Below are 25,208 nucleotides of genomic sequence, written 5' to 3'. Positions count from 1 at the left end.
ACACTCTGTCTGGACTGACTACACATCTCTCTCTCTTCTCCTTCCCTCTTTAGCTCTCTATGCATCCTCTCTCACTCCTTTTCATTCACCCCCTTTTCGCCCTTCCCTCAATCGATCTTTCTTTCTCATTCGACTTTCCTCACGCTCTTTCCGTCTTCTATTCGAAAATCTTTCATCTCTGTTCCATCATTTAGCTCGCGTGTTTGGGCGGCCCCCTCTCAGAATATTTGCAGCTGCTGCGCAGAGTCTGTCTTTTTCTCGTAGCTTGGAACTTCGTTTGCTTTTTTTTTTTTATTACACGTTGCGTCGTCGTCAAATCGTTCTTGGCGTTTGTTTAGTTACGGCTATCATAGTAATAGTTTGGTTTTATTTACCAACTTCAACCTTATTTTTGTCGGAGTTGAAGATACATAAATATACCTATTGGTAGGAAACAATATTTAAGCAGTTTCACTTTGACCTGTATTGGTCAAGCCTATGTATAGTCTATACTTTACTGCCTTGTTTTCTTACAATAGTCACAGATATGTATGGGAGACGTTTATTTTTCTCTTCTCTTTCTAGGACATTTTTTTCTTTCACGAAATGTTTTTGAATCGTAACATCGTTCCTCAAGGTTGGATTCTTTTGAATTATTTTTAAAATGGCACTTAATCATTTACATATTTGTCAAAATAACCATAGCATCGATCGTCGTCAATTATTTATATAACGGCAAAACAATGTGACGTTGTTGATCACGTGCAAAACATATTCATCCGACTATGCAAAGTTTGTCGTTTATTGGACAGCAAGCATTTGCGCGATGCATCAATTAATTCTGATATTTTACAGTTAGATCGTGAACGTAATTATTTATGATCTCAGTAGTACGTCAAAGTGTTTCATTTAGTTTGCTCTTTCATTTTACTCTTCATCATAAAAACGTGTTGCTATCAACGCCATGAACTTGCCTGATAAAACAATCGTCAGTGATATTATACAACTTCGGATGTGTTATAAACCGAATTTCGTTAATCCCCAGTTTCTGTTTGTAAAAATGGTCGCGAAGGTGTCTTTACTAGATCGCAGGCGAGATAAGAGGATATAACGTTTCATTCAGCAACCAGCCGGCGTCGATTTCGCTGCGTTTGCCAAACGGCCGGACATGGTCGATAACGGCGCGGTAGAAACGCGACGACGTGGCCGCGGCGCGTCCGCGTCCATTCTTGTTGAGCACGGTGTCTACGATCGCGTAGCAACGCGCCACATTCGACGTACCTACTCGTACACTTAGCAACACGTTTGGCAACGTCGAAACTTGCGGCGAATTCCGCATCAACAACGACGATGAGAACGTAATCCACCTGTATCCATCTACATACGTACGTGTTCTATCAAAACGATCCGAAGCGTTTGCTGGATCGTACGAACCACGAAATCACCTATGTGTTCTCGTTTACCGTAGTGCAAGTAATCGCATCGTTTGATAATGATGTTTTGTCTTTCGCGAGATTACGTAAGTGCACTTTGAATTTTCGCGATTTGATGGTCCCATCTAATTATAGATCCAAAGACGAAACATGCGTTTTGTTCACGTGCGAATATCGGACTACCTCCTACAACCGGTTCCAGCCGATCACCGGTTTCTCTCGCAAAGTTATTATAAACCCGGTGCGGTCGATGAGCGCCAGTATCACCGCATTGAAAATGCGGCGGCGACGACCGGCCAACGAGGATGCGTCGCACACACATCCACGCAGAGGAAAGGAGGCAATCGCGACGTGCTCGCGGGTTTCGCCGTCTTTTCAGTCTCGACTGACCGGGTAGATTTGGCAACGCTGCGGCATAGCAGCGGCATAGATTCCGCTCCGCAACCGCAACCGCACGCCAGCCTAGCGCCATGATGCCAAACCAAGCCAGCCGTACAACGGTTTCTCCGCAGTGACGCGCAAGCTGCCGGCGACGGCGTAGCGTACACAAGCCAAATCGCTTGCGGGATCATAACGTTCCGTCCAAAAATTTCTTTTTCCAATTCTTTTTCTTAGTCTTCGCGCGCTTCGATCGTCGACATCGACCAACGCGCGAGTATTCACGCGCGATACGAACAACCTTCGTTCTTATTCATTGGTCGCGAATTGGCCAGCTCGTGCGATCGTATACACGTTCAGCTTAATCCGAATCGATACACTCGTATCTTGCTCGTTCGACCGTTGAAACACGATCGACTCTAGTCGAGTCGTGTCATCCCCTTTTGTAATCGGTATCGTTAAGTAGCGGCAAATTTCTCTTCTTTGTTACATGGTTACGTTCTTTCCTTTCCTTTCTTTTGTTGTTAATATTTGAAGTAATTGAACGACAAAAAGAAGAGAAAATCTATAAGGAATAAAAAAGAATCTCAAAGGTGACTTTGATAAACCTTCCCACGATAAGCACCATGTTCGATACTGAGAAATTTATCGGAGAAATCGAGAAACGACCGGCGATTTATGATGTGAATCGTAGCGAGTACAACGACCGTAATGCCAAGATGACCGCGTGGGACGAGGTCTGCCAGGTGATGGTACCGAATTGGGCGCGCTTGACGGACGAGGAGAGAAACGTAGAAGGTATACAGCCTCTTGCGATCGATCGATCCGGATTCCTCGACTTGCACTTACTCGACCCTGGCACGAGTTGTCGTGACCGTACCTGCAGTCGTTTAAAATTAGTACAAATTGTTTCATCTATTCAATAGTTATAACAATAACTATCGTTCTACTTACATAATCTTTAATAAAAAAACAAGATAGAAATATCTTGTTTTTTCCGACGCAAGTGATCAGTTTTTATAGATCTGCTTTAAAACCATCGTAGGAAATAATCTTTAGTAAGAGTAATTTTGTTTATTATCGTTAGAACATGTTATATATCTACAACAGAGTCCCATAATTTGCAGAGAAAAACTTACGTGGAAAATGGAGAAATATCCGTGACTATTTTATGAAAGAATTGAAGCTTCAGAAATCACAGAAAGTAGGGCCGGTTGGTCGGAAACGAAAGAAATACATGTATTTCGATCAACTGTTATTTCTAATGCCAACGGTGGAGAATAAACGGTTAGTACCTCCCGAATGTTGTGAGCGCGGAGATCGTTCGTATTTGAACGACGCATTAGCCAGTCTATAGTCGTATGCCCGTATTCCTATACATTACAGAAATGCCGGTACTACATTAAATAATTGCAAATCTGAGGAGAGCGAGGGTGAAATTGACAATCCGGTGATCGAAGAATACGACGTACCATTGGCCCATGCTGCTCCCTCCATTACCACTGGCAGGGAATACCTTCAGCCGGGCGCATCCTATAAAATGTGCCCCCGTTATCCGAAGCAGCTTTGTGAGACGTCGTTCGCGTCCTTCGATAATGAAATTCACGATATCCTGTCGTCACACAGCAGCCAACGAGTTACATACGATGAGGATGACTACGACAAAATGTTTCTACTCTCGTTGTTGCCGATCATTCGACAAGTACCGGAAGAGAAGAAGCTCGATGTCCGGATACAGATGCAACAAGTCTTGGCCCTGGCACTTCGTCCTCCGGATAGTATGCAATGATAATTCTGATATTTCGAAGATTTTCTAATAAAAGCACGGCGAACTAGGACATGTGAGTATGCTAGTCCACACGAAAAAAATTCTTTTATTATTCCGTTGTTTCCGTTAACAACGATAATTATGCAAACGGAGAAACGATATTTTTATGAATTTAGTATCGTGTATTTTTTGAACTTTGGAACATTGCAACGAAGTTATATCTACATCGCACTTCAATTGTGTTCGTTTTGATAAAGGCTAATATCATCGTAGATGTTATATAGATTGTTTATATCGTAGACATAGCGAAACCACGATAATGTTTGAGAACGTCTTGAACATAAGCTTTTATGAAAGAACCATGACTTAACGGATTACACTTCGAGTACCTATATCTGTGATATTACACGAGAAAAACTACTTTTGACAAATGCAATACTAAAAATAGGATTTATAACGTATCCTACTCTACTATAGAAAGGATGGTATACATAGTTGTTTTTCCTACATAAGACAATGATATAATATGTATTTTCGTAATTTGAAATAAATGCCAGTGGATTATCGATATTTGTCCAATATGGATAAGTGTGTGGATGCGTTGCGCAAGATTATAATGAGTATGTAAATATGCAAAAAATAAACGATACGTAAGGTTACTTCTCGTCGATACAGAATTCGCTTGCGTTTTGGGAAGTATGGACAGGTGGCAGCACCAGTACTATACTTTCGAACTTTTCACTTTTCGTACTTCAGATAACGCATATCGAACTACTTAATTTAGCAATTTAGTAGATATTTAATGATGATGTTTAATGAATCATGGAAATTATCCCATTAAAATGCGCCTACTTAATTTCGCACTTAAATAATGTACTTGCAGTAAGATTTATCGTTAAACATGATTCGTATTTACTCATTTTGTACTAATCTATTATTTGTCAGTTTAAAATAAAATTATTGTCGAAATATGATAATCACTGCCCGTATCGTATAAATTTATCCTTCGTTCGTTCACGATGGCAGTAAATTCGATGCGGGAAGAAACTTTGAGGTATCCATTATTTCTCGAGAAACTTAATGGTGACGTGAATGGTCGTAATATCATTTACATCTCGGTACGCTGAGGAAATTTTGAAGTAGCATTTTAAGACGACATAAAATCTTATCAAAAGTTGAAAAACCTATTTTAACATGGTTGACTTTTAATCGTTAACTGGAATAAGATGTAGATATACCTTTTTATGTAAAAGCAAGTCAAACGTTATATCGATCCTAAATCGAACTTAACTAAGATTATACTTCAAGTATTTGTTAGAATATTTGGTTCTAATCTAACAGATACAGAAAGAGTAACCCGATATCATTGAATAAGAGAAAAATGTATTTGTTCGGATATCGTATCGTTTGTCGTTCCATTTTTACAGAGTGCAAACTGTATTTAATTAACCTACCATCGCATCCTCTAGTGGGTGGTATCCTGTTGTAGCATAACATAAAATGGTATTCATGCAGCGCATCTAATTATAACAAATAATGAGGTCCATCCAGAATCTAAATTCACGATGTCCTATTTTTTTTATAGTCAAAAGTACAAAGGGGATGGAAATACGGTGTATACTTTACTATTTTGTTAGTTTAGTGAGCGTACAGCGGTAAATATCGATTAAAAATTCTGTAATGTGAAAATACTTTGTGGTTTCTGCAATCGTTGTTCTTCCAATCTCGATTGCCGATATGTATGTAATCTCTATTGTTGATATAAAGCAATTTTAAATGAAATTTTGATCCAAATCTCTTTAACAAAACTCACCGAATAAATTGAATTTCGATTCGATACGACTAACCACGACTGTTCGTTTACCGAAGTGCTAAAATAAAGTACCTTGGTAACGAGAACGATGCGTACACCTATTAGCTGTTGCGCCCCCACTCATTTAAATATAAACTGCCAATCATTGGCTTTCCATATAAATTGCATAGATCGTAGACACCTTCGGTTATAATATTTGACCAATTTCGTTTTACAACAGAACAAAATGAAGTCGTTAGAAATTTCGTTGACTCTATCATTTCTTTTGTCATCGAGCGTTTACGATCTGAAAGTTCAGACAATGGAGATGCATCGTTTCCCCATACCATTGTCTCGTTTTTTTGTTTTTCTACGGTATTTCATACTCAAAAAAAAAAAAAAAAAAAAGAATAAAACCAAAGAGTGGACCACAAATACAGCATTACAATACGTTTGAAAACAAAGAATCGTTTTTTCCTATCATACATTTAATCCACAAATAAATTACTTCGATGAAACTTTGCCTCTATATCTACTACGTTTATCGATTATTATTCAACAAAATGTCCTTGATCCGTATTCGAAGGGTGAAAATTAATTCAGCGATTTCTGACTGGAACACTAGATGATAAAAATGGCATTAACGCATTGACAAGGACAATCGGTAACCGGCTTGGAACATCAGGCGTGTAAACATGCAAGGGTTACCAGCAACTAGTGGCGTTTGTTGAAACCCAACCCCTCGGTGAACCCTCCTTTCCCTTCCATTCACTCCCTTCCTGAATAGACACAGCCACCCCCTCGATTTCCACGTATCCACCCCTCTCTCCTAGCCATTTCTCTCACCCTTGCTCGTTCACCGTTCCCCTCTTCTCGCTATCTGTCTCTTTCCCCCTTCGACACGCGCGGCTTTCTCTCGCGCGCGCGTTCTTCTGCCTCTGGAGCAACTCGCAGCATCCATCGGCCCGCTCCGGACTTCAGTCCATGTCGAGAACGCGGCACCGCCGGGACCCTAAGGACCCTTCGATATTCACGAATCCTTAGACCTTGCGAGCTAGTGGTATCGAGACAAAGCTGTTCGTTCGAAAGCCACAGCCACGTTTCAATCAAATCGTCGACCGATCGAGCGTATTTTTCAAATAAACCCGACACCGCATTCCTGTCAGTGGGAAACTGATCTCGTTCCACTGGAGAACTGGTATCCTCTATGGTACCTGAAACCTGAGCCTTCTTCCTCGATCGAGCATATTATGCTACCAGCGAAACAAAGAATCTCGACGACCTCTCAATAAGCATTTCTAAAGCGTCGAGATCTGTTTACGTATAATACGTGGTGGACGTATAATACGAAAAAAACGGAGCGTCCGATACTTTCGAATTCATTTGTCATTTTGGCCAAGAACCCGTGTCCCGAAGGATCAGCTATCAGCTGTCCGATTCTATTCGGATGTTCTAAGGGGTTGTCAGAGTATAAAAGTAGATAGTCGAATTTAATGCGGATAGAAGTAAACCGCCTAAAGCGTGATCTTTGAGGAAGCGACAGTTGGAAGGGAAGAGGAGCCACGAGGGCCCGCGAGGAGACTGAAGAAGAGAGATTTCCCGCAAGACTGCCGGGGGTTGTTGCCCAGCCCCGGAGAAGCGGACATCAGGCCCGGATGTTCGCAAGGACGAGACGCCGAAAGCGCTGCCATGCTACAAGGGAAACTTTTCACGGCCGTCAACAAATTCCTTACGACATCCCCTTTGGTTAACAAAATCAAGTTGCTGATTGTAAGTTTCTATTTCTTCTCTCTCTCTCTCTCTCCTTCTCTCTTTCTCTGTTTGTCTGCATCTCTGTCTATCTGTCTGTCTGTCTCTCTCTGTCTCCCTCTCATCACTTCCCTTGTCCGTGTCTGTCTTTGACCTTCTTCTCCACTGGCACAGTTTCTCTTCGACCTTATTGAGAAAAGTTGTCAGTCGCTGTCTCCGGTTTGATTGTATTCCGAGCCGTCCCGAGGAAACTGTTTAGAAAATTGTCGTATATATCCTCGACCAGCCAGATGGGGAGAATATTTGTTGTATATTGGAGTCACTTTTCTCCGCTATGATCTTCTCCACTGCCTTAATGGAGAAAATGCATTAGTAGCTGAACGTATGAAATTGAAACTATATTTCGGACCATTTTCTTCGATGAAAGAATATAACCTTGTGGATAGGAGGAACGTAACGTGAAATGCTTGGAAGGGAGGGTGGAATTTCTCGAAATTCCTCGTTGCATGCTTAACTCGGAGTACGTTACATTCTGCAGAAAGGCACCAGCAGAAATTCGCAATACAGATTTTTTCTCGTGAGAAGGAAAATAGCTCGGATGATACTACAACAGCGATAGTATGTTGGAAATGCAAGCTGTACAGTTTTTACGTACCCTTCCTCCAGTTCGAGAAAGTATTTATAGTAGCTTTCCGAGAGGGATCTTTTTGTTTACCTGACTACGAAGTGAGAATTTTGTGCCAGCGAAATGGCCCGTGGAAACTTCGAACTTGTTTTTCCCAGTCATGAATACGATCAGGGTGGCACCTTTAATTGCACACAATTATCTAACTCCACGCTTGTTTGAGCACCATTATACCTTCTTCTACCACTGACTCACCCAACTTTTTACTTTCATTTACTTTTTCCAAATATTCTCTTAGGTCTCGAGTTAATCTTCGCTAATAGTAAAAACGCGAGCGTTAAGGAATCAGAATATTAGAGGGCTTAGTCATTTCCAATATATATTTCATAAAGAATTAGGTAGGAGAATCGTACAGTTTAAAATTATGTGGTAAAAGTACAGCGATTCGGTAGCAAAGAATTTTCACGTCCTATCAATCATGTAATTTCATACACGTGCTTCGAAACCGAACGAAGTCATTGATTGAACATTAATGCAAATCGATAATGCTCCTATCTACGAGAGTAGTTACATGCGCATACCTTGTAATGCTCCAAATTATATAGCGATACACGTCAGTTATTTGCCAGATGAAACAATCAAAGCACACTCCATTTCCCTCGTTTTAACTTGTTGCTCGTCGTACCTCCATATCCTTCCGTATGTTTATCATTGGTTCTAACTGAATACCATATTCCTGTCACTGATAAATCCTATGGAATTCGTCTTTGGCATGTAACGACGACTACAAGCGAATGATCAAAGGCACACGGATCGTAATTTCATGTCGTATTCGTGAAACAACAACGTATGATTCTACCAATTTACCTTGCACGTTTGATACAAGATAATCTAACACATCTTTAATTAAATTTAATCAGGGAACAAACGTATCGTGGGGGATTAGGAACAAGCAATTGAATTCTCCATTCCGCACGGAAATGATACATGCCAAATATAGGAATACATTTTAAGGGATCATCCTCGTCGTATTACATGCGCCAATCCCTGTATCGTCTTAGGATTCGTTTCGAAGATTCCACGTGTAATCTTCGACGTATTATGTAGAATATTCTCTCTCTCTTTTTCATTAAGCGATACAATCAAAATCATAGGTATAAGATTTATATTTATTTAAAATTTGTTGCTACGAATTGATTATGGATTTATAGTACTTTTCCAAGAAAGTGAGTTTGTCTAAATTATTGAAAAATGCAGCTTACTGTCAGGATCTCTTCAATTAGACGTGACCACTTTCGTTAATCATACTCCTAGAACTGAAAGTGCACGCGAGATTCAGCTCACAATCCCTAATTCATTACTGACTAATTGAATTTGCGTTTCTTCCGCTCGTCCTCTTACCAGCTCTGCAAGGTACCTGACTTGATGTTTCTATTTACAAGTATCAGACTTCCGATAAAGCACTTTGATCCGGTTGCTCGAGTACTGTTTCGGACGTTTCAACATTGTCGTCTGTTGGAACGGAACGAATCTCTAGGAGTTCTCGCGTTTCTCCGTCATTCTCGACGTGCCATTATCATCGACGAATGTTCACCGCAGAACTCGAAATTCCGACCGGGCACGATGCTACACGCGAAGACAAATGGTCAGATCGTAAGCAGATACGAGACGCCGTCTAAAAGAATGCACTGGTGGACAACTTCTAGCCCGAACTGCATCGCGAATGAGCCCTTTGAATAGCAAGGCGTAGCAGCCACGTTTGTTGCAGAGTGTAGAGTCCATCGTGCTTTCATCCTGCCTCCATAGTTTGTTACTTTATCAGTTTACGTGAGCCACACACAGTGGTACAGGTCAGTCTGTTGACTTCCCCAACGAGATTAGCATTGTGTTCTTTCACTTGCAGCGTTCCTGTGATTCTATTAGCCCGAGCAGAGTTTTTCTCTACGTGCCGCTTTGTTGTGTTTTTATTGCTGTTCATGGTGTTTTATGTTGCAACTTGCAGAATCCACATACCTACTTTTTTACTCGTGTTTGGCTTTGTGAAATTTCAGCATGGATGCGTGTTACTACTAGGAAAGAATGATATTTGGTTTGAACATTCTACCCTTTCAGTTTCGTCAAATCAAAGAAATCATACTTGTCGTTCGTTTAAAAAGTTGTACAAACAATTTTCATTTCTTGGAACTCGATATTGTGTGTTTGCTACCGATATATAAAATATATCGATTGAGTTATGATTTTAATCTTTAATTGGTTTATTTACCTGGTCCGTCTCAGATTATATAGATTGTCGATAGATTATCATCAACTTTGAAAATCCAGCAATTCATTTTTCAAAGATATAAGCTTTGCAGCAAATCTACCTTTTATTATACGTATTCATACATATAACAAAATATTCGAACTAATTTTAAACGAATTTTCAGCTTTGCTTCGTTCATTTGACAGCCGTATCACGCAACACATGATTGGTCAATTATCAGCATTTATGGGCACATGGTATACGCAAATTGCGTTCCAGGTCAACGGAATTTTTGTCAAACGTCTGTCGAAATATTCACTGAAAATCTCAGCAGGATTTTCCCGCGCGTTGAAATCCCTGGAAGTTCCAGTGTGTACCATTCTATCGAATCAGTTTCCATCAATTTGATCAATTCACCTGCGAATTATGACGTTATAAATTTGAATCATTCGTATTACGTTTTAATAGACTTTCTATGAGATATCGTGAGTTTTCATTCTTTTTTTCTTTTTTTTTTTCGTCGATCGAAAATTTGCTACCCGATAAAGGAATAATTAACTACGATCAACTTCATCGAGCAGGGTAAATGTTTAAAACAAACGGTCCGGTTTGGCTTTCTCTGGTTTCAGCCGACGAAAACCGTCGGGCCAGTTCAGTTTCAGGCGGCGCACCGTATATGCACGTAATTGCGCATCGTTTAAACGTAGATTAAAGGAACATGTTGACAGCCGTAACATTGCACGTCCGAGCATCATAATAAAAACCGGGTCAATCCGCAACGTTTTGGCGATGACACAATTTCGTACTCATCGCAAAGCACGTAAGTTACTTTGAAAATGTTAATGAGTCAGGACTAACCAAACCGTTAGTCCATATTATGATTACATAATTTGGGTCTTTGAAATGCTCAAGGAGAGGAGAGTTATTAACATCACTGGATGTCCTCTTCAAATTTCTGAACGTGAAATTTGGAGAGCGGAATATATGCTTATCTAGAAATTTAGAAGAAAAGTCACAGTTATAATTATGTATTTCCATCCCGATTGGTTAAAATATAAGATAAGATAAGAATTTTACGAAACAGATCTCCCAAAAATCATCGAAAATAATTCGAGCTCGCGATATTTAGCATATATTATATGTATCGTTCATCACGTTTACGTACTTTATCTCTTCGTTAGCAGATCATATCTGCTTAAATATAGTTTGCATTTTTCCTTTGGTAGAACACCTGAGCGTTTCTTCATTCATTTGCGATGTGCTTTACAACGATTCTTTAATAGGTTCTTTTTATACTGGCGCGGAGAAAATGGAGGAATGTGGCTTGAAGAAGACAGTAAGTGGTGGAGTAGTGGAAGGTCGAATTTAATTAGAGTATTCCATTTTCTGTGGTAATTTGTAAGAAATAGGCGAACGTTTCATTATTTTAATTCGTTCAGAGCTTTCTCTAAATTTGTACCTATCGTAAAGGAAAAAATTTCCTGTGGTTCGTTGCAATACGCCCACTCGACTTCTGTTTGATTTATAATGCTTAGGCACTTGATTCCAATTTAAAAAATTGAGTAAAAATATAGAGAAAGGATAGTATGACGAATATCTCACGATATGAAACTTGTTAACTCGCTGAAACATTTAATTTCTGTTTCGAAGCATCGAGCACGATAAGATAATTTTGAAAAATTATCAGCACTCATACTTTCCGCAGGTATTGTGCTGTCAACAATACGCTATATACGAAATCTTACAACGCTGACCTATCTGCTTTCATCTTACGTAAAGTAAGAAACGTATAGCCAAGACGCATTCCATTTACCGCTTTGTATGTCACATCTTATAACGAGCTACTCAAAGGTAGGGTACCGGTGGAATGCGCAACAGAAGCATACAATAGCCTGTAAGCTTCGATACTTCTCCCTTGTCAATTTGCATATCGACGCAGATACCGCATGTCGTCAATTCCTCGACCAGGATCATCCTTTATTCCTTGTTTTCGCTATTGCGTTTTATCGCCGATCAAAGTTTTCATACTGGGTGTTTCGATTAGAACGAACACATTTAATACAAGACGTCGTAAAATGTTATATTTCATCGAGTTAGTGACAAAAGGAACGATCCATGATGTATATTTATTCTCTCCTAGATCGTAAAGCGAAGAACAGGCCAAACGACATAATGTTTACGAGGACGAAGAGTTTAATTGATATCGACTCATAAATTTCATAGGTTTTCATATCCTGTCGAGATATATCTTTCCGTGTCGCAAAACCCGGAGGAGCTTTCATATCACACGCGTGCACCATCAAAATTTCATTTTTCTTTTGCATTTTTTCGCCGATTGCTTCTCCAGCTGTGGTCCGGAGAGATTGTTCGATTTAGGATTTAGATTCGATTCAGGCCAATGGAGATCTCGCACGAACAGTCCGGATTTATTCGAGAATATCTTGTGCAAAGCGCGTTGAAAATCTACGGATCGGGCGACTATTGGATACTTCGAATTCGAGTATCGGGATTCGACGATTCCTATCGTTTTCCAAGCTCCAAAGGAGCATGCTTTCTTGGAAATATTCTGACTGTTCGCGCGCTCAATGCGACTACTTGGCCGCGAGTTTCGAGTCCGAGTTGCTTCATGTTTCACGCGTTTTCTCCCCCAAAATCGAATCCTTCCGTTTGATCGCTTTCACCTTTGAAATGAAAATTCTTTCGTTCTCACTACGTGCAAGAGTCAACCCATATATTACTTTTCTCTATTTTTCGACGAAAACAACTTATCATCCAGCTCGTATTTCCTATCGATTATTAATTTCTCTTTAACGACTGCTCCATTCTTTCAGAGCTGTCGATTAAACTCGGACGCTAACAGAAAATATTCGACGAGAGTATTCATTAATATTTCACCGAATAGCAAATAAAATTAGCTCTAGAATTTAATTCGATTGACTGGGCAAATAGCAAGGTGCTACCGCGGTGTTCGGAGCACGTTACGAATTATTTTATAGCGATACACGCGGCCACGTCCCATTTACCATGCCTCGCTATTTGAATACCGTGTATTCTAATTAACCGCACCGTACTCCTGCATTTGTACGGATAATTAGTTTACTCAATGTCATTAATATCCGTAACGAGACGATAACTTCTCGAATACCCTGACTTACTATAGCTTCGTTTGTATTGTCGAACTTCGATGAACAACATCCTTCAAGATGAGTGATAGATTATGATAGCTGCGAGATAGTTCTTGCAACGTTATCCATCGTGTAAATGCACATCTGTCCGTTACTACGACTCTGTATATATTAAGCAAACGAGTCGCTATTTAAATCAGTTTCGTTATTCACGGTATTGCTCGCGGCCTACCCAAAAGACGTTTCGAGGTAACTTCGTATGGTAACTCTATTCATTGTCCTAACTTTCTTCCCAAACTTCTCCGACGTTCGTGCATGCGTCTCGGTTCTCGTGGGCGTAGGAAACGCTGGGGTGGAATGCGGCTGAAAAATTTGCGATTGTCGAGAAACGTATTGCGAGGGGTAGCCGGCGGATTAGCGAGGAATATGCAAGAGGCCCTGGGAAATTAAGGGGACAGAGATTTCGCGTTTCGCATAATGAAGGCTTTACCGTGGAACAATAAGATTCGCAAAAGTGGAAATTAAATTATATTTAGGTGTCCTTTATGGCAGACGCTCAGAAGATAGACAGGAATCTAATCGACCGAATTCTTAATCCTGTTTTCATTTTATACAGTCGAAAGAAAGAAAAAAAAAAAGAAAAAAAGAAAGTGGTGGGGAAAGTGATAAAAGATGAATCCTTACGATTGCAATATTTTCTTCTGATTTTTAGAACTTACATTGTTCACTTTGATCGATCGATTCGGATATACGTACTTCAAAGATAAATATACCTTCGCGTATAACACGTCTGTTGTTGATCGAGGATGAGATATAAAAGACAAGATTAAGGTGGCGATATTATTTATCTTGACGACACTTATCTTTAGTTATTTATATATGACGGTCCGGTCGCGGGTGTTGCAAAGAGATCGCGATAAATTTAAGACAGGCAGGCTCGTTTATCGAATATTCGTCGTAAATAGAGTATTTTCGAAGAGAAAGCCGCGGGAACGAAGACAAAATCGATATAACCATAAAGATACCGATCATCATAACGATTCGCCATTTATCGCCGAGTTTTAATGAAATTTAAGAGCGTTTCAAGTTGGTTGTTTGTGATTTACGCGTAGCACGCCGACAAAGCACAGAAAACGAAGTCAATTTCGTAAATTAAACCTCGCTCTCTCGTATCTGACAGTCTACAATAAAATTTCGAGAAACGCGTATAAAACTTGCGTTATCTTCGCGGGTAACGATGCGCACCAGCGTAATAAGTTTGTCAGAATGTACATAACGATATTTTATTTCGTCATAGAATAGCTAACACGATCACTCGTTGCTAGTAAAAAACGGCCGACGTCTTTTTATTATTGAGCAAATAGAGGTCTGGTCGATAAACCGTTCACTTTATCAAAATGGTATTGACCTGACCAGGTAAACACTGTGGCAATACCCATAGGCAACGCATATCGCGCTGTAATACATACGTGTTACATCCTACATTTCCTAATTCTAATCTACGTTGAATCAAATGTCACACCTAAGCCATCGGGGTGTGTTTTCCCATCGGCGATGTCGTGACGGGTATAACACTGGTTCATTCGTAAATGTCATTCATTATGCCATTACGTGGTACATGTCACGAGTATTAGTGGGAAAACACGAGATATATCGAAGGCAATTAACACGAAGGACATCGCGATAAGGCGATAGCCAGCGGCATTTAAGACACGACATGCATCGATCTGGTTTAGCAGATAACGAGGACGAGTTTCCTAATCGAGATTTTGACACGATGCATCGCGATGCTTTCTATTGCCATGTCGCGAAGAAGAACCAACAGCAACGACGATGATCAATTGAATTTTTCGACAATGCTGATGCGCTGGAGGGGATCGAAGCTTTTTTATTCTTTTCTAAACTACCCAGTAGCGAGAAATTAAATCGCGCCATCGATTTCCGTTGCGTTCCAATCGCGTTCAGCGAATATTTCCCAACCGACGGTATACGTAACCTAACCTAAACCTCTTTTTTTCCTTCTCCCATTCACTGTTCGATCCCAATCGGCGTGCCACGTTTCATCTGCATATCCATCGATTGAATATGCAAATGTTTCGTGTATCGTGAAACACCACTTACGCCGCGCCGCTGCGACCCTACGGTCTTTTGACTGTTCTACTCGCAGAAATACAGTGCCGCTTCTATCGGCGAAGAATGATAATGTGGCTTTATTTCGGACAACGGCGAGAAAATAACGGGGCCATTGCTATTGCTAGAATGGCGAAACATCGACCATTATACTCGGAAAATTCTTGGCCGAGGCATAGTCGTAAAAGAACAGTGGGAAATAGAGGGAAGCACGCGTTTGGTTTGCCGAAAGTATGAATATCGAATAGGTAAATCTGCCGAAGGCTTCTGCCAGTGGCACGGTCGTAGCGGAATGTCTGAATTTTATGTAACGTACGATATCATTTCGAGAAACAGAAGTATAGGATTAAACGTGGACTTTTTTTCATAAAGGTACAGATACAGTACCTATTTTTGACAACGCGTAACGTAATCACAAATGTTACAGATAAAAGAATCTTTAATGATCTTATACTTTATAATTATTATACGTGTGTCTGATAAAACAACACGATGATCGATTTACGTGTACGAGTTAATGCATCGATAAAATCGAATTACATAATCATCGAAGATCACGGAATTACATATCCTATTGATTTGATAACAATTAATTGCGTATCAGATAAAGAAGATTTTTTTAACTTGATACGAGAACTAGCGATATTATTTCGAATGGTAACATGTAAAATCGACGGATATATTATTTTAAAAAGAAAAGGTGTATATTTTTCAAAGAAGTTTTTTTATTAAGTGATTTAAATTTATAGCTTTCTAAATCCATAAACGCTGATTCTAAATTTTGATAAAATTCGTACAGTCGTCGTAAATCCTAAAATTTCTAAATATTTACAGACGTTACGTCAGAACAAGTGCGTATCAACGTCTTGAGAATTTCTAGGCCGTTCGTGAACCGTAAATTCCTGCTCGAGTTCCCATTCGAGGACGAACTTCAGCCGGCAATTAAAAATCCTCTTGGTAATCGTAGCACTTTTAAACAATTAACGAGCGAGCAACTGCGTCCGCTGTAATTAACCGATAAGCAACCCGTCCGTTCCTTTTCAGTCTCACGTCGCATTGCATTGTTTCCATTTTCGCGAGCTCCTTCAGAACAATTCGACGGGGCTAACGAATTTTTTTCACCATAGAGCGAAACACAAGCACCCGTAACGCGAAGCGACATTTTCAAATTTTATTTTGCCTCCTCTCTTTTTTCTATTCGATACGGCGAACGCGAAGAGAAAACAAACGCGAAACTCTCGTTTCTCTTTAAAACGTCTCATAAAACGTTCCGATATTAACCCGAGTCTGTCCAAAGCTTTGTCAGTTACTCACGTCGCTAGCCTATTCTCTATTTGTTCTAATTTGCATACTCAAGTTTCACAAGATGGCTGATATGAAATTTTAAATTTCATCGCTGCGCAAAGCGCACTCTGTCAATTCGTTATACTCATTTTTTAGTGTCCACACCTACGTTATACACGTATATATATATATATATTTCGCCGTTGAGTGAAATTTACGATGGCTAGAAATTCCAAGACGCTGTCAGAATGTCTCTGTGCACCGAAGTAGATGCGTTTCTCGCTTCCCGGGCTCGATGCGTTGCTTTCTTCTTCCTCGTTAATTCTAACGAATTTGAAACGAGATACGAACGATTTTAAGATAGATGGAGTACCGGCGGTAGCATTAAATGAGAAAACTTAAGCGTTCTTGCGGTGTTCGTCGTATTACGAAACCGTTGCTGCGACTGTATGCACTAGCCACACTTTGGCCCGCTCTTTTCTTCGCCCGTTTGCTTTGTGCACGTTGATCCAACCATGCTGGGAGTTCCCGGTAAGACGTAGCCGTGCGTTAGGAGGCTTTTCGAAAAGCTTCAAGCACGTTACGGTTGGAAACACATACCTACTTTTCGCCGGGTGAAAGTCCCTGGAGAGAAAATATCGCGCTACACCTACTACAGGAATATAAAACTCGGCCGTTACTCCCATCCGGAACCAAATGGGTGAAACGATGCTAAATTCTTCTCAAGAATATCATCGTACTTGTCACGTAGGCTCGTGTTTCCACTTAGACCGTGATTCGAGGGATTCGCGAAAAATGTTCAAACCCCTCGCGGATAGAGCATTCATTGGCAGCCTGGAAACCCGATCATATATTCCTGTCTCAATTCGTGTCTAAGGTTCACGAGATACCTGAATGCGAAGATTAACGGGTTTTTCGATCACACTAAATGGTACGAGGAATTTAATGGACGAGGCAATGAACGCGTGTCATTGATCTGTCGCGAATAATCACGCCATTGTATCGGGAGAACAAGGACGTGAATTAGTCGTATTTCACAGGCGTTTCGTCGATCAATTTTAGTCTAGATGCTTTATTGTTATGGCTCGTAGCACAGTTACTATTCTCGCGAACATAATTCTTTAATACTCTCCTATAAATAAAAATTTAGTTGCAGGGAAATAAAAACAAAACGTGTCTGTAGCAAGGTGAATAAGAAACAGGAATAGTTTCAGAAATTTTAGTACAAGTTCATGGAACGGCATCTTGTTAAAAATTAATGTTTCATCAAAAGGTGTGCTAATAGAAGAGGCGAGGAAAAGGCACGCGGTGTTATTGAACGATGAATAGACCGTGTGTTTTCTTTCGATCGACCTCTTTCTCTTTATTCTTATCCTAACCGTACTTCTTCTCTTCGAAGAATGTGTCGTCGAAAGATAAATTTTCATCCCGCGTGAAAGAAAATCGCGATGGCTGTTCTCTCGACCCTTAGCGAGAGCGTAAAATGTTGTCGTTCGATCGATTACAACAGATATCGGTTTGTTACCGAGGAAAAGAATTATTTTTCTTCCTTTAACGGAGCCTAACCTACACAATGGCCTATATAATATAATATGAATCGTAAACTGTGTGTGTTCCATGGTTTTCCTCTGGCAATGAATTGAAAACGAAATCGCCGCTTAATAGCTAGCACAAACACGGGCAGCCGTGCCGTCGCGCGATCATTTCCTTTCTCATAAGCTGAATTATGGCGCAGAGCGACGCGTTTGCGTGAAATCGGTCGTAAACGGGCGGTCAGCCGCAGCGCTAACGAGTTCGCCCTCAACGCGTTTCTCTCCCTTTCCCAGCGTGTCGATTAATCGGTTAATTCTTGGTAATTCCGTACATTCCCAATTAGCACTCAGCGAGTACGAGTACGGTACGTGGTCGGCGATCAAATTCTGTGTACAATGTTTCTAGTTACGAGTTTCAGCTTGTAAAATCGTTCGCAACTCGCCAGTTGCTATGGTTCAGCTTCTGAGGACAGGTTGTAGCGCGTTTGGTTCGAGACTTCGTAGAAATTGCACGAGCGGAGGGTTGAAAATGAGAGAAAGGTCGTGAAGAAGGGCGACAAGAGCGCACGAGGGTGTTTTATACTTTAACCGCGTACCTCGTTCCTGATATACCGGGCTGTGTCTTATCTGGTTATCTTGAGAAATGCTCTTGAATATTAGAAAGATTTTCTGACTCGGCCGAGTGCCGGAGGAATCCTCGGGGAAACTGCTGGTCCCTCGTTGATTGAATAGTGTCGAGCAGGCGGTTGCTTACATGCTTACAAGGTACAAGCTTGTCGCAGCAGTTTACCCCATGTAAATTGAATCACTATACCGCTACAACGGGAAGGTAACTACATGTCTACAAATTGCACTAATCCGGAATGGAATCGGTGAAATTTGCCGTGTCGCAGTCAAACCCCCGAGACTCCAAACACCAGATGCGTACGTATAAGCAAATATCCTCGAAGTTAACGCTCAGTTGGCGCTAAGAACATCGTATTTCACGTCAAGACATTTAACCTTCCTGTGTACTCGTACATTTCGCGAGATATTTTTTCGAAATATTATCTCTGTATAAATCTGGCAAGATGATTTCTCTTCTTCGTAATTGGCCATTTGTAACGTAAACATCGCAGTTTCTTCGTTATCGAACATCAATTATCCAGCTACGTACTTTCTTCCCTGGACGCTCCGATGGTATTTCATCCGAGGAAAAATTAAATGTTTAATAGCAACATAAAACGCTATCTCTTGTATGCAGGCCGTGCCACGTAATAGTCGCATGCAAATCGTCAGCCGCGCGTTCGAGTCAGTCGAAGTTTTCTCGTTTCTCGTTCAATCAAAATGCGAGACAGTGTGATCGAGTGCCAGGTCTTATCGCGCCTACGGCCTAACCCTCGTAAACTTTTCTCTTCCTCGGTCCATTCCTTTCCATCGACCTTGTGTCTCTGCTATACGTTTCTCGTTGTACGTTTCTCGTGTCGTTGCATCGTGCTTGTTTTCCCTACCCTGTAATTCTTCTCTCAGCGAAAATTACATTCGCTAGTTGCTTGTTCCTAGTGCTTACAGCACTGATTTATGTAGTGAACACATCCATTCTGTTTCTCCGCAACCGTTCCGACGAACTCTCGAAATTCGCTTCACGCGTTTTACAAACGCGCTATACAAACACCCTTTGGCGTTAATTGACACGATTTTCGAAAAGCAAACGATTAACGACGGTATATAATTACAAGTCTGCCAGGAACGCGTTTCCATGACGTTTGTTTACTTCGATCCACACTCAAATTCAACGAAATTCTCATAATTTTGAACGAACGTTTCAGATCGCGCGATTTTCAGCGGAAGTCTCCGATCGCACGTTTTAATTAAAACGTCTTAACCCATAAAATTCCGCGAGACCTGAGCCGCGCTATAGCATCAGGCATTCCATTTTGCGACGTCCTCTCATCGGTATTCAAAGAAAGCGTTCTTTTAATCGCCACCAACATTCCACGATCCTGCGGCAAGATTCATGCATCGGCCATTGCGATCGTTAGGTTCCTTATACCCATTTAATTGTTCGTCGATCTGTTAAGTATTCGATGCTTCAACCGTTCGACCAGATGCTCGCTGCTAAGACGAGTTAATTAAGCGGCACGTTTATTACGAGACTTAATCGAGTTAGAACGGTCGCGTCGTCCAACCGATCTTCGTGCCCTCGGACGAATTTCGTGACTCTTTTAGCCCGAGCCAAGTCTCGATATGAAGAACTAGGCTGATATGACTGGCACAGCGATAATAACCACGGCTGCGAACAACGGTAACATAACGACGTTCTCTTCGCCGCTCTTCCACCTGTTCTTCCAGTTGACGAGTAATAAGCCGGTCAATTGGCGTAGTCGTTGCCGCTAATGAAGTTTCCCCTCGACGAGGAAATATCGAGAAACGAATTAAGAGCGTGCTCTGAGTTGAAAAGACTTTCAACGATGCAATGTGTATTACCAATTCATCGAGCGACTAAAAGAATACGAAATGTGAATCGATTGATGATTCGCTATGGATACACTCGGCAGAGCGAGACGGATAATCCGTGTGGCTACGGTAAAATTTCTTCGCGATTAACCGACACGACGTTAGAAACGATCGGTAATGATGCAATTTCTGGCTGAAAGTCCACCGGTCAAAATGTTACGTGTATCGTTCATCTCGCTGTTGTTTCATTAACCAACTGGATAATGGACCGTCTGGTTGTAGGGGATGGTCGTAATTGAATTATCTACATGATAGATTGCAACGGACAAAATCGTTCTTTTTCTGGTCCCCCGTCCATCTACTTTGTTCTCCAATTTCCTGGTTTCGTTGCGGTTTCTACGGTCGCGGAATGCGACTTTGTCTCCGGAAGAAATCGTGATTGGTTAGAGCGACGAACGCTTGTTAAGTAGTTTCGAAAGTGCAGGTTGCTCACGAATTATTTTTATACAATAGTGTCAGTTGTCCGTTTACGATCGCAGGAATTTTAATTATGCGGCTAATTAAAGACAACGTTCGATAACGGCTAATCGGAAAAACGAAGGGATAGTTAACGAGCGATTACGAAGGGGATTAAAACCGCTTTTATAATTACGTATCGAAGACGTTCCCCTTTATGTAGTGGTCAGCGAGGACGAGTAAAAAGGAGAAATATTCGTTGGTAGATCTCGACCGGAATCTGAAATCTAATCCAGTGAAATAGGCTACGGTCACCTTACCCACGTTGGGTGGCACCGATAAAATGTAATTTAAATCCGAGGAAACGTCGAATCCGAGCACAAAAATGTCAGGACCGATCGGGAACGCGTGACGAGTTAACGAGAATCCGATTTTGCCACTGTCTTTTTACCGATGGCTATGCAGATGAAAATAAATGGATAGAAAAGAAAAGGGAACCTCGTTCCACGTTCTTTTGTTACTAAATTCGCGAAACTTTTCCTGTCGGTTGATTTTAAAATTCGAAAGTTCTGGCTGCAGGGTGGTCCGCGTAATTCTCGTTCTAGCCATCTATGTCAGTTGTGAGAAAGCTGCACGGAATTCAATAAATCGGATGTCTCTTCTTGTCCGCTCGGATCACCGTGGTTTTTCCGCCGAGTTATCGATCGCTCATGCGTTAAGAAAAATTTAATTCGTCTTTTTATCCCGAAAATCGCTGCAAGAAACTGTTTGCCTGCGAAAATTACGATTTTATGATCGGCCGTTTCTTTCCGAGTGAGAATACGAAATTTATAGTGGTCGCGATACGCGAGCTCGATCTCAGCGGAAGATTAGGGTCGATTCGCGCCCCGAGCGACGGCTCTCTCATTCCGCTCGCAAAAACGCAGCAATTTGGCGAGTCGTCTGATCCGAGGTTTATCGCTGTGACGTGTGTATGTTGTGTCGAACTGACAGGGAAAAAAGCCGCCGGCTCGAGCTTCTTTTATTGTCGCGGGAAATACCACGGAACCTGGCAGTTTCTAAACAGAGTTAAACGCGTCGTAACTTGCGTCCTGACGTTCGAAATGCTTTCAACCGTTGTGTGCTTTTTCTCTTCATAAATCAAGTCGACTTGCAGTAAGGACTCTATGGCTGTTCTTACGGTTATTAAATCCACGTCTCAATTACTTTCGTTAATAAAGTTCCGCGCGATAAAATTTCTTAATTTTGCAGATTAGAAATTAAAATTTCTAAGTTTAAAAATACCGGGACGGTATTATGTAGGAAAGAAGAATACAGGCAGCTTTCGATGAGATTATTTTAATCAGAAAAGAGAAGCGACCAATTTTATGCCAATTTAATAAACTAAATTGCCAGAGTTTAACGAGAGCGTTTCCCAATCGAAATCCAATCGATGTTTCTGTTACGAATCGCATCAATTACTGCCATCAATTACTCGGCTGTTGATATTGTCGACAATATATCTCGCACAGAGGAGGCTGAATGTCAAGCCGACCATCAAGGCGTTCAATCGATGTTCGTACCTACAACGAGACACGATTACCGTGAACAGCGCAAAAACACGTTCGTGGCTAGCTCCTAAACCACGCGACCGATAAACTTTGTACGCTGATACGCCTGCGGGACGTGTCTCCAAGTTTATAACCGCGAAACAGCGAATACCTGCCACTTCGTGATCGTTACCCGATTCCTGTATATTTTTCACTCCAGTTCCGTCCGAGTTCACTCAGTTCCTTTCTCGCAAACTATCCGTTCACGTTATCTTTTTATTATTAAATTCCGGTAATACGCATCGGGCCAACGTGCAAAATCATCGATAGAATTGCGTGTTATAAGAACGAGCCAATAGATGTGTCTTTCTTCGATTAGAACACATAATTCCAATTTTCTTTTTCACGTAGCTTCATCCAGATCCGTTCTATTGTGCCTTCTGTGTCGCGGTGAACTGTCTGTCCATCGTAACGCGCGTCGTGCCACCTGTGGCTAGCGAGCTAGCTCGATTCATCGACCATCAGAGAACGTTAAATCGTTACCCACGAAATTCATCTGTCTTCTTTATTTGCCACGCTTTGTCTCGCGTGATTCCACTCTATATTCGCAAATAAAAACCGTGAAATCTCGACGTCTACCGTTTTTCTAAGCATTTTCTCTCTAAAAATTCCTGAAACTCTGGCGTATAAAAGATAAACAAGCGATCAGACGGTTGTTCTCACGAGTGTGTTTATTTAAAACGTTTGCAGACGAGACAGAACAGCGGGACGGTAGCGAACAGCGAGGGACAAGAAGGAACGACGAGCAGCTGTTCGCCGAGGACGTCGGCGGCTACGATAACGATGACGATGACGACCACACCGACAACGTCGACGTCGACGTCGACGATGACAGTCGCGTCAATGGCGATGCCATTTGTGCCCGTGGAATCAGAAGCATCGATATCGTCCAGCGCGACAGACCAACGGCAGCAATGTCGTTGGCAATGGCAACAGGCCCCACAGCCCCATTCGGCGACTTGCCCGATCACGGCCACGTCGTCCTCCACATATTTGTCGGCCTCGTCGTCCACGGAGGCCACCAAGCTGTCAACGAACGTTCTCTTTTCCTTGCCCGCGTCTCCAAAGAGATCAGCCCCTGAATCGTCCAGCAAGACGCCTACTATATCGAAATCTCAAATGAAAGGTGAGTTAATTTAACGATTATCAAATGGTCGTAGCAATCAAATTTGAGACATCGTTTGCACAAATGGACTATGTCTTTTTTTAACGAGAGAGTATTGATTTACGTATTCCAATAATCTGCAGTAAGCTGTCAATTTGAGGAAGACGATTTAACTGGTGACTGAGACTCCTAATTTTTTTGATATAATAATTTTTCAATTTGTGGATCTTCCTCCGTTTAATTTGTTTCATCGTTTTTTGGTTGAAAGTAAATTATATGGTATTTCCACTTGCGAGGACTAAAATCGATCTAAGTGGAGTTAATTTTTAATTCTGTAATTATAGAAATTTCGGATTTAAGAAATGACCAGATTAATCGTAGAAAGGCGAAGGAATTCACAACAAGGTAAAAAGTTATCGGAATTAATATTTTGTCCTCGCATAGATCTTATGTAAACAACAAATTACTCAGCTTGTATTAGAATTAGCCCACTTTTGTTCTCGATGCTTCATTTGCAGTCGAATCCGATATAGGTTTTTCAAAGACAAGAAAGAATTGGTGGGTAGAAAGTGGAGTGGTATTCGTTTGTAGCCGAATCTGGTACCTATAGGTTGTTTGAAGGCAAAAGAGGACTGATGGGCAAAAAGTAGAGTGGTATTCGATCTATTTTTACGATCTTTAAAAGACAGATAATCTTAAATTCGTAGCTGAGAACTCGAAGAGTTATGTTGGTGTCACATTCTATCCATATTAATGGCTCCAAACAAATATAACAGAGATTTTCTTTCTGTTTGAATTTCGAGGATTAAATACGATATCGCGCTGGAAAGCTTAATATGAATTTAATCTGACGTATCCTAACAATGTATAACTCTGCTCTTGTGTTATAATTTGGAAGGTGTTGTGGCGATGAAATGAATGTACCTGTGGGATATTATTCGTAGGATTACTTTTGAGAATATTTAATCGGAGATGAAATAAACATAAATCATGATCCAGGAATATATTTAAACCGTGTAACGAAATTTATTACTTTAATAACCGAGCTGGAAGTATCCGAGTGAATTCATGAAAACATAAAACGACTCTCGTTTTAAACGCATCCATGACTTTTCAGTCATTTTCCATGACATGAAAGAAAATTTTCATATATTGCATCTGTAATTAGTTCTGTTATGTGATAGAAATACAGAGCCGAATTTCATACGAAAATTTATTTTATTGTATGTGAATTAAGTTTTAGATATTATGGTGCCTTTTGTTTCATTAGCTTATTATCAAATTAATTAAAATTAATTATGATACCTTCATAATTCCGAACGAAGACACGATAATTAAAATTTCCAATATCATATCCCTTTTACAGTCATTAATTCCAGCGAATCGTTGAGCAAAAGAAATTCCACGAATTGTTTTTGTTACACGGCTTATCTTTCCACGCAAATTGGAAACAACCAAACCGTTTTGTATTTTATTTATGGTATTGAGCCATCGTTACGAGCCACTACTTCGTTAGCGTTGTCAAAACAGAAGAGAAATTCGCAAATACATAGCTACAAGATGGTGCAACCAACAGCTTTTTCGT

General features: G+C 40.9%; 2 protein-coding genes across 4 annotated transcripts in view; both read left to right on the top strand.

The window, feature by feature from the left end:
• The window catches only part of LOC117155805 (uncharacterized), a 77,391-nt gene that overhangs the window by 11,755 nt on the left and 40,428 nt on the right, over window positions 1–25,208 (top strand). For 2 of the 3 annotated variants that reach the window (XM_033332177.2, XM_033332178.2), the window contains exon 2: window positions 23,209–23,644. In XM_033332177.2, coding sequence (XP_033188068.1) covers window positions 23,302–23,644 — 343 coding nt within the window. In that variant the 5' untranslated portion in view covers window positions 23,209–23,301. Of the gene's footprint in view, window positions 1–6,396; window positions 7,121–23,208; window positions 23,645–25,208 lie in introns of those variants that run through there. The other variant, XM_033332175.2, reaches the window with a different exon arrangement.
• LOC117155806 (uncharacterized) lies at window positions 6–5,340 on the top strand. Its single transcript, XM_033332181.2, has 3 exons — window positions 6–2,588; window positions 2,918–3,077; window positions 3,177–5,340. The coding sequence occupies exons 1-3, from the start codon at window positions 2,417–2,419 to the stop codon at window positions 3,577–3,579; spliced, it is 735 nt and encodes a 244-aa protein (XP_033188072.1). The 5' UTR covers window positions 6–2,416; the 3' UTR covers window positions 3,580–5,340.

This window comes from Bombus vancouverensis, chromosome 6, assembly GCF_051014615.1.
Source record: "Bombus vancouverensis nearcticus chromosome 6, iyBomVanc1_principal, whole genome shotgun sequence".
NCBI lineage: Eukaryota > Metazoa > Arthropoda > Insecta > Hymenoptera > Apidae > Bombus > Bombus vancouverensis.
This window is presented reverse-complemented; position numbering and strand designations above follow the sequence as displayed.